Raw genomic sequence first — 10,849 nt, forward strand, 5'->3', positions numbered from 1 at the left:
GAGAGCAGCCTTCCTGGAACTAGTGCTGCCCAAAATCCTCCAAGTGATCCCTTCCTTCTCAAGTGATTTTAATTGGAAGTAGCCAGGACGTCATGGATACCTCCATACTACAGCTTGTTTAGATACCTGTCTTGCTTCTGCTGTTATCTGCCTCTGCCTTGACCATCTCAATAGTTTGTCAAGGCCCTTAAACCTGGGAGGGAAAATGAGGATGTGGTATGCCGCTCTATAATTTCTGAAATGAGTGGTTCTCTCTAGGGCATCAGTTGGACCCAAAGATTTCCTCTTCAGGTGCACAAAGGGTTGCTCTACAGGTAGTATTCGACCACAGTTGAGCCCAACATTTCCATTACTAAGCGAGATAGTTAAGTGAATTTTTTGCCCTGTTTTATGAGCTTTCTTGTCATAGTTTTTCAATGAATCGCTGCAGTTGTTAAGTTAGTAGCATGTTGTTAAGTGAATCTGGCTTCTGCATTCACTTTGCTTGTCAGAAAGTTGCAAAAGGTGATCAGATGACCCTGGGACACTTGCAACCGTCATAAATATGAGCTGGTTGCCAAGCATCTGAATTTTGACCAGGTGACTATGAGGATGCTGCAATGGTCATAAGTGTGAAAAAAGGCCATTCAGTTTTTTCAGTGCTGCTGTAACTTCAGTCACTAAACAAATGGTTGTAAGTCGAGGACTATCTGTAATGGCATGGTCTGACCCATGTTTCTTTGCTCACTAGGCCTGTGCATGGACTTATATGTATTTCCCCTTAAAGCTACAGTAAGTGGAAAATTATACTTAAAACTGGAGACCAAAGGCATTCAATTTGGGTATTTATTGCTGATTCTACAGGGAAGCCAGAGCTAAATATGTCCCTTCTACTTCTTAGTAGCTAAGCCAGTTTGGGGTTCTGTTTGTTTTCTTCTTTTTTAATTTTTCTAAAGGTAATCATGACCATGACCAGTATTCAGGAAAAAAAGTATTATATTTAAAACTGATTTGTTTTCTCCCAGTTTTTACTTCTTACATTAATACATGGGCATAGAAATTTACTGAGCTTCCAGAGCTATCCTATCTGGGCTGTAAAATTGTAGGATGGCTATTACATGACAGCAAGTTGATACCGAAATCCATAATAGCTCTTTGCTGCCATGCAGTGGCCATTCACTCACATTTATCCAATTTTAATTAATGTATAGTATTTAGATTTTTGTTCTTCACTGTATAATTACTTTCTTTGTTGTGCTTGGTGCTAGTGTTGCAGTTTTTTAATATTATAAAATTATGAAATTTGTACCTTTAAAAAAACCCCATCTAGTTCTAATCTAGATTTCTGCAGCCCAGATACAGTAGCTTTAATTAGCAATTGCTCTAATTGTGCTCAGTAATATTGTTCAGATCATTAAGGAACTATTCCATTTGTTTTTAAGCATGTGTTTTATTTTACCTTTGGCTGCCATAATAGAAGAGGGTAGATTACAGTTCTTTAGCATTTCTCATGCCTCTCAAATCATAGTAATTTGATTGGTAGACATGCTCTTATCCTTTGTTTTTTGCTGTGCTACTTATGAACCACCCTTAATACAGTATAAAATCGTGGTAATGAAGTATTTTATTCATGGAGTAAGTAAGCTATGAAAATGAAGAAAAGAAATGAAAAGAAAGCCGCAAAGGAGGTATATGTGATTGAAGTCCCCTTTTCTTTCTTTCTTTTCTTCGTTCCTATCTGGGTTTGCCATCTTTGCTCTTTTTTGTTTTATGTTGTTTTTTGTCTGTTTGAACTTTTTTAAAAAAAAAAACATTTTGTAAACCTCCCAGAATTGATGCGAGTTAGACAACATCTAAATTTAATAAATAGAAACATGGGACTTCAATAAACAGCCTCTTAAGACGTCTCTGTGTTTCTTATCCAAGTTAATCCTACCTTTCATTTTGTAACACTTCAACATCAAAACTTATAAGGTTTCTAAGTCCTACTAGGTTTCTATCAGCAGAGCAGAAGCGATGGAGAAATTATTTACATTGGTTTCTCTCCCATTAATAGCTTCCCTCCTGAAATCAGAGACAGAAACCTTTCAAATCCAATATTCCTTAAGATGGGCCTTTATACATTCTAGGATGAAGGATTGCAGTCTCTATCCACTTTCAATGCAATTTGTTCTCTGGCCCATATACATTCCAGGTACAGTACTTACAGGAACCCTAGCAGCAGAAAAGGAAGTATATATATTTAGAGTTTTGTTTTATTCTTAAGGAACATATATCAGTCCCGCCTTAGGCATGAAAGCCAGCTGGGGGACTTTGGGCTAGTTACTGTCTCTTAACCAAACTCAATTCACAGAGTGGTTGTTGATGTGGGGGGGGGGGAAATAGTAGGAGGAAGGAGCATTGTCTATATTTGTTATCTCGAGTCTACTTATAAAAACAAAAAGCAGGATGTAAACAGAAAAATAAGTAAGAGATGGACTGACTGGTCCAACTCAAGTCTCAAGTGTACTACTATCTACTACTATCACAAGTGACGTTTTGGGATATCTACTGTAAATTCATCTGCCCAAAAATCCCAGCTTAAGGCAGAGCTAGATGACAAGATCTAGCCAATCTGAGTTGATCTCAAAAAGCTAAAACAGGGTCAGATGTGTACCGTATTAAGAGGAGAGACTGCCAAGAAATATCAGGATTGTTGACTAAACTGGAAACTAAAAATTAAAGAAATTCCTGGAAATATATCATTGCCAAGAAAACTACAAAGATGTGCACATGAGGCCAAAGGGAGTTGAATTAATTTTACCATACCAGACCTAAAATACTAGGATGGAATACATAATAATTATTAAGATTTGGCACACAGCCAGATTATTATTATAAATAATAATAAAAACAGTACATACTATTACCAGAGATCCATAATCCACTAATATGCCACATTTCCTTATGTGCCTTATTTGTCTTTTATTGTGAACCAATACAATAAACACGTCATTACAGAGATGATGGTATGTATCATTCTCTACTTGGAATTGTTCTGGATATGATAAAAGTTGTCGCCTCTATGGAAAATGGGAACAATTATGGAAACTGTCAAGAAGCCTTGATCCGCCTTTAAACATGAATGCTTTAGGACAGCCATCTTGGTTTTGCTTGTGAAATAGTTTACGGAGCATGTTCAGCGTTAACACTATATTGCATAAGATGGGTAGCAGCAACAGTACCATATTCTCTTGCTGGTTGAGTTGTGACTTTGTAATGTCAGAATGTAAACTACGGGTTACTGCTAACAGGATCAAAAGCTGGTGAAGTAAAGCACCAACAGTATGACTAAGATTTTGAGAAATGGAAGCATCAGGCACTTTTCAAAGAGCTGGGAAGGCTTGCTGTGTCTTAACAAGAATTTCCGTTTGTTTTGTACTCTAATTGACAACTTCTCACGATGGCCTTTGGAGTGACAAACTCACAAGACAAATGTTACTTTTAGCCAGTATGCTGAGCTGTTGCCTTAACTTCTTTCTACATGTTTAAATAACTGATTCTTCAAGCTGATCCAGTGTGTCCCTAAATTTGCAGTGAAGCCGCTGCAGGAATCATTATTTAACCTAGGAATATATTTTGAATCTAGATCCCAACACACATTTATTTCCGAGACAGATTTTTTTTCCTGTCATTTGAGGACAAAGCCCTAAGGGAGGCCCAGAAATCCATCAGCTTTGCCAAAACTGAAACGGTGCCATGACTTTCATCTCCCTGCCGCTTCCCTCTGCATGCATCTCAAGCCTTTTTGCAGCGCCCCATGCTCAACGGCACATGACCAGGGAAAGTAAGGCCGTTCTGTTTTGATTTTGGTAGATAATCTTATGCCGTGGAAGCCGGACGAACAAAGTGAAGCGATCATGAGGAGAGGCAAACAACACAACACAGAGCGGCGGATGGGAGGTAGTTTGGAAAAACAAGGGGGAATGTAGAAGAACCCACAAATGTGGGGCAAACCAGAGACGCTCCAGTGCTTTTCACACAGTATGTTTCTCTTTTCCTAGTTGACGTATTCTGCCCCTCTTTTGTGTATTTTCTTAAAATGCTCTATGGTTGGTATCAATGTACTCTATATGCACATTGTTCTCAAGAACCACAGTATAAATGCATCTGATTGAAGCTGAATTTTATACTCCAGCTAGCTCTTTTCTTATTTATGTCATGTATAAATGTACCTATAAAAGAACCTACTGATTTATGTCTTTGTACAGTATACACATGATAATTTACCCATGCAGAATATTTTTGCAATTATCTACTTGAATAAAAGGAAATCCCCAACTTTCAGAGTTGGAGGAATGCTGAAATATTTGTCAATAAAATCATCATGAGGTTAACAGGAGCTGTGTCTCCACTCATGTTCCTCCTTCTTATGTAACCTGGGAAATAAATGCATACATAACCCCGATCATACACTTCCCTTTCAGGGAAGCAAAGTGCAGCAAAGGGGTAAGAAAAGCCTTGATATCAGTCCAGATTAAGTTGTATGGATAAACTGTGCACATGTAAATTCATGGTAAACTTTTTTACTTATACTACACAGTGGCAGCCTATTTCCCCGGCCTCAATTATTCTTTTCAGGGAAAATCAGACACAAATCGAGTCGAGAGCTCAACAATGAGAGCTATTTTTTTAAAATCAAAATATATTATGAGTCTGAATGACTGTAAAAAGAAACTGTTACATGTAATATTGGCAAATGGTTGATAAAAAAATTAACCACATCGTATTATTACAAAAGAATCACAACTCTTAATTGTTCGAATTTAACGTTGTCTAACTTTGGATGACATTTGCTGCCTGGAATGCCAAACTTTCTCTGAGGTACTTGGATTATAATCTGACTTTATGAAATGCACATGGCTTCTGTTAAAATATACCAAAATATAGTTCTTTCCTGCCTTTCTGTTGTAATTTGTATTATTTGTCTTATGCTCTGACATCCCCACTTCTGCTTTTCTGTGATGCACAAAGAGTACAAAGAGACATAACATTGTGATGTTGGATTCTAGCTGAGCTGGACTTAATCAAGGTGTATCAAATAGCCGTCCAAACATTTTAGTTCCATATTTCAGTTATGAGTCGAGCTAAATTGTGTAGAATGAGATAAATTATTATATAAAATCCAAACCTAGAATGTTGTAATTTTTGTAGCAGTTTGTCCACATGACTTCTAGTTCTCCTGGGAGGACACAGATGGTTGCAAACTTGGCAGTTGTTTAACATTTTTCCAAAAATAAGTTGATTCACATCGGCAGGCCAAGTGTTGGGGGTTGCAGCAGGGGATCACATCTGCATCATGAGAATAATCTGCTATAGAGGTATTATCTGATGCAATATCCTGAAGAATATCCATAAGGGCCTTATTTACCAATGGCAAAACAGAACGATACTCAGCACTGTGAATGTCCATCGGCTCTTGCTCTTGAATATCACGCTGCAAGTTAAAAATGAGAGGTGGCTGATGGTGAACTTCCTGACCAATGCTTCCATCACATGCTTTGGCACCACCTAGAAAGAGACAAATCACCCAAGTTCTTTTAACTGCTATCTTTTGAGGCAACTATTCTACATTATGAGCAAGAATAATCTGGGTGTACTACTGTGGGCTGAGCATAAGATAGCCCTCGATGTACGACTACAATTCAGCTCAAAATTTCCATTGCTAAGCAAGACAGTTGTCAAGTGAATTTTGTACCCTTTTACAACCTTTCTTGCCACAGTTATTAAGTAAATCATTATTTGTTATAATAGTACCATGGTCATTGGCTCTGGTTTCCCCACTGACTTTGTCAGAAGGTCACAAAAGGGGATGATGTGACCCGGGACATTGCAACCATCATAAATTTGATCACATGACCAGAGTTGCTGCAACAGTCGTGTGAAAAATCTGAAGTCACTTTTTCTAGTGCCGTTGTAACTTTGAACGGTCACTATACAAACTGTTGTAAGTCGAGGACTACCTGTACAGTCCAGCCAAAGGGTAAGCACTTAATCCAATGATTTCAGCAAAAGGAAAAGGAATGTAACTATTGTGATAGAATTCTTCAATTCTAGACTCAGCAGCGAAATATATAAATACAATATTTGCAGCCAAATTGCAACAGGATGTCATTCCATGCATCATTATGTTGGGATTTTTGTCTTGTAAACTAGCAGTAAAACATGGAAGTATTCACATATTCAATCAAAATTGTAAGTTTTGTGAAGATCAATGCTTTAAATTAGTTATCTTTTGCAGTTTTTACATGTATTTGGAAGTAAATCATTAAAACAATTGTTTCATATAATTCCTGGCTTTCAGAGTATTTGAACTGAATGGTGAAACAGAATTTTTTCTCAAGCAAGCAAGCAAACAGGATTGTCTAATGTGTCCACAGACTAAACCTTTCACTGGCACATACGATTGAAATTCTTGAATCTAAATAACTTCCATTCAAAGTTACATGGAAAACTCTACAAATGTGAAACCAAATGCAAAGTCACAAAAAATAGTTGGGGGGGGGGAATAATTCAGTTTTGGAAATACTGAATGCAAACTGAGATGACCAACTTCCCCTGTTTTCATCATTGAAAATGAAGGCCAATGGATGTAAATATTACAAAGATGTAAAGGGCAAAGTTGTGTTTCCCCAGGACTGCCTTGCAGAAGAATAGCAGAATTCATCTCCTATTTCCCAGACAACTTTTCTAGCAACCCTAGTCATAAATTATAATCCATTCTTTGCCAGTTGTTTTGCAAGAACAAGCACGCACTATAAAACACGATTCAAATACAAAAACATTTCAGAAATTCAAGCCTGGAGGAAATTTGGATAATTAACTTGAGGAATTGGGAAAGGGGAATTTATCTTTCTGCTTTTTATGTACATTTGTGAAAAAGAAGATTTTAAGCTTACAGTGCAAACAAAACAAAGGAATAACTGGATTTCAAAACTGATCTGCGCTATATATTGTGGTTTTTCAAACTTTTTAAATTCATAAAGAAAAAGCATTATCTTTCAGATTAAATTTGGTGTACTTCTGCTCCTTTCATGTCAATCAATTCACATTTTCATTAATGTTTATATGCACACATTTTTTAAAAAAATGTTTAACAAGTTCTTGTACTTATTTTTAATTACAAATTCAATGAGTTATTAAAAGGGGAGTTAGTTTAAATCATAGGTGGAGGAGTATAAGCATTACAAAAGGGGATTTGATCCTGAAAAGTTGTGGAAATGCTGTTCTACTGCATAAAGAACATGGATAAATTATGAATGAATACAGATACCAATTATTATTGGTCGTAACAGGCAACATTTACTTAATTAACTGCAGAGGAAATGCATTAAGTAATGTATTACTTGAGATTTCAGAAGAGAGATCACTAAAATAAAAATATATGACTCGTACATACTGTAGAAACACATTACATTTCCTCATTCTAGTTTTCTACATTTCTAGTCCTCATTCAACACACTTATCACAACTGAATCCAGAATTTTGGTCGCAAGTCATCACGGCATTAAGCAGGTCACCATATGACCTGATTTGATTTCATGACAGTTTTAATGATGGTTGTAAAGCGAGCATCATGGTCATTAATTGAACCACATGATTGTTAAATGAACCATGTGGTTGGTAAGTGAATGCCTTCTCCTAAATGGGCATTTTTTTGCTGGAAACCAGAAAAAAAAAGTTGCAAATCATGGTCTCCGGACACTGCAACCAGTTTTAATTTGAGTCAGTTGTTAAGTGCTTGAAATGTAATTGTGGGGGTGGTGAAATGGCAGTAGTAACTTCAAGGATGAGTTGTAAGTAACTTTTTGGGGAGGCTACACTATTGTAAGCTTCCTTACCTTAAAAAATGATTACTTGTGGAACTATACAGGAATGGAAAAAGAGGTTTTTTAATATTTTAAACTGTCTAGATTGCTAACCAAACAATCCTGCAAAACGTAACATCATTTAGGAACATATCTTGATGGAGTCAGAAAAGCTGTTTTCCTTCCAGGCAACCAAAGATGATTGAATGCTTAACGTCCCTTGTTTCAACAACTTGTCCAGTGCAGACTTGACTGGTTTTGCAACCTGCACCATCACTCTAACTGCCTTGGATATAAATAAAAAACCAGCAGTTCAACGATTTTGTGCCATATGTTTGGACTACATCTCCATCTTACTGGATTGATGGAGAGATCCAAAAAAGCATATCGTATGGCATGCTATTTCTCAACCTAATCCTATTAATAAGCAGTGCTTCCCATGAGAACTTCTAGTATTGGCTGGGATGCTCACCACTGACAGTTTTCAAAGCATATTGAACTTTACCATAGTACTTATTGGATGTATAGTCCAGACATTGTTGAAGCTGTAAGATAAGAAGCTGCTGGGATCTACTTCCAGCTTCTTCCAGTTTCCAAGACATTTTTATGGGGTGCATGACATACCACAGTGTTGACGAACCTTTTCAGCACAGAGTGCCGAAACGGGTGCGCGGGGGGGGGGGAGCACTGGAAACAGGAAGAGCAGTTCTGAAGGCGAACCTATGGCACGTGTGCCGGAAGTGGCATGCAGAGCCATCTCTCTAGGCACACCAGTCGTTGCTTGTTGCTCTTCCGGGTTCTGGCGCACACATGCGTGCCAGCCCGCTAGTCTTTACGGGCGCGGGAGCACCAGAAACCAGAAGACCAGCTCCCTGGAGCACATGCGCGCACCGGGAAGCTGATGCTTCTGGTTTCCAGCATGTGCATACGCGCTGGCCAGCTGGTCTTCGTGCGTGCATGCACACCAGAAACCAGAAGACCAGCATGCATGCACACACCAGAACCCGGAAGTTCAGCTTTCCAGCACGCGCATGTGCTCCAAGGAGCTGCTCTTCTGGTTTCCGGTGCTCCCGCGTCCGTGAAGACCAGCTGGCTGGCACGCATATGCACGCCGGAACCCAGAAGAGCAACGGGCGACAGCTGACATGCCCAGAGAGATGGCTCTGCGTGCCACTTCCGGCACACGTGCCATAGGTTCACCATCAACAATATAGCATGAGATAATTTAGCGATTTTATATCTGAACAGTTGGACTGTCACCAAGCCACTTTGGCTACTTTGGCTCATGATCAAAAAGTGAAATGTGTGTGTCCTGTATTTCAATCCAGAATCAATCTAGTCACAGAAGTGGCAGTTGAAGAGAGTATAGTCATAGAGACTTTGCCTACTCCATCTAGATAAGCCATCAGTAGAATAGCTTTTCTTTATGTACACATTCCTTTTTTTCAGCATGTGGAGATACTGATGATGGATTTCTTGGCCAACTGTTCTAACAGCCAGCGTAACGCTTCTACAGAAGAGTAGGCCTAGGATCTCATGGAGATACTTTGTAGTTCCACTAATCTTCAATCATTCAATACCTGTTTTTCCACTCCTGTTAGAGACATTGGTTATTATCATGATGAAATCTTCCATGATTGTTTGTACAAGGCAGATTGCATATTTTCCCACAACATTTTGCCAAATAGATGATTGCATAAGTGAGGATTTAGCCTCAGAGCCATATCCCATCAGCATTCAAAGTCATTCTATGCAATTCCATTGTTGGAAATCTACTCTCAGATTTGTGCTCTTACGTTTTGGATCCAGCCAGACCAACCTCAACACGCGAAGATTATCTTGGGAACTCTTTATTTATTTATTTATTTATTTGTAGTATTGCAAGACAGAAAACACTGATTTGTCTTTCAGATCTGCTAATCAGATGAATGTATTTTATCTGAAACCAATAAAAACAGATCTCTCCCCCCTCCTCCAGACTTCTTTTCCTTATAAAAATGTGGTCTGCAATAAAAAAAGTATAGCTTTAACACCTTCTATTATTTAGTGATTAACTATTTCACTACCTTTTGAGCTTCATGTGCCTAAAATCTGAAATATGTAATGCAAGGGTTCCTGCAATAGAACCACCTTGAGAATTGCCTGTATTCATTCCTCAAAGCTATGGAAGGCAAAAACAAGAATACATCCACAATCATTAAATCTGACTGATCAGCTGGTTTTGATCACTGGCATAATCCAATAGCACATTATTTAAGACCCATTACATGGTTTATTACTTTGCTTTATCTGCAAAGTCTGGATGCATTTATAAATGCATCCAGACTGTGTAACCTGGTGATGGAATGGACAAAGAAGAGATGAAAATCAATACTAGATTGCTGAAAAGAGTTCTTTCCATCACAACTGAAAAGTGCCAAGCATTAAGAATAGGGCACAGACGTCTTTTTGCCCATACCAAAATTGATTTTATGGGGAAACCCAAAATTAAAAATTGGGAAAAAGTTGGTAATATGGAAAAATTGAATGAAAGTGGAGGTACTGACTTTGGACCAATTGTTAGATGATGCTTTTTTAAAAAAAATATATACGATGTGTTAGAGATAAATTATCAGATATCACCCAATGACAACATTTACAGTTACAATATTTTTTTAACAACATTGTTTGGACAAGCAACATTTTCAGCTTCTGAGATACCTGAGATATTAGAATAACTTATTAAATCTTTTAAAACTAAAAAAACCTTTCTACCATTAGTTTTTATAGCTATTTGTTATCAATAATTTAATTTGATATGTGGATTTCAGGAAACAATGCAATAAAGAATTATTAGAGAATCCTATATTGCCTAGATAATGGGAGAGTGCATTAACTTCTATAGCAAGAATGCCAATGACCTCAAATTACAACTTATACAACAACAACAAAATAATATTTAGAATTTATTGGACTCTATTACATTTGTATAGAAAAGAGTAATCAAAAACAGCATTTTATTGGAGATGTACTAAGGATAATGT

General features: G+C 37.6%; 2 protein-coding genes across 5 annotated transcripts in view; one reads left to right on the forward strand and one right to left on the reverse strand.

Annotated features, from left to right (window-relative positions):
- The window catches only part of WIPI1 (WD repeat domain, phosphoinositide interacting 1), a 42,849-nt gene extending 38,718 nt beyond the window's left edge, over positions 1 to 4,131 (forward strand). Inside the window, exon 13 of the mRNA XM_070937728.1 lies at positions 3,835 to 4,131. Within this exon, the coding sequence (XP_070793829.1) occupies positions 3,835 to 3,882 (48 nt within the window). The 3' untranslated portion in view covers positions 3,883 to 4,131. The remainder of the gene's footprint in view (positions 1 to 3,834) is intronic.
- A 101-nt stretch (positions 4,132 to 4,232) lies between these two features.
- Positions 4,233 to 10,849, reverse strand: part of ARSG (arylsulfatase G) — a 127,664-nt gene continuing 121,047 nt past the window's right edge. For 2 of the 4 annotated variants that reach the window (XM_070937725.1, XM_070937726.1), the window contains one exon: positions 4,251 to 5,529. In XM_070937725.1, coding sequence (XP_070793826.1) covers positions 5,192 to 5,529 — 338 coding nt within the window. In that variant the 3' untranslated portion in view covers positions 4,251 to 5,191. Of the gene's footprint in view, positions 5,530 to 10,849 lie in introns of all 4 variants that reach the window. The other 2 variants (XM_070937724.1, XM_070937727.1) reach the window with 2 other exon arrangements.

This window comes from Pituophis catenifer, unplaced genomic scaffold (assembly GCF_029215685.1).
Source record: "Pituophis catenifer annectens isolate HBS135680 unplaced genomic scaffold, rPitCat1.0.hap2 SCAF_2, whole genome shotgun sequence".
Taxonomy (NCBI): Eukaryota; Metazoa; Chordata; class Lepidosauria; order Squamata; family Colubridae; genus Pituophis; species Pituophis catenifer.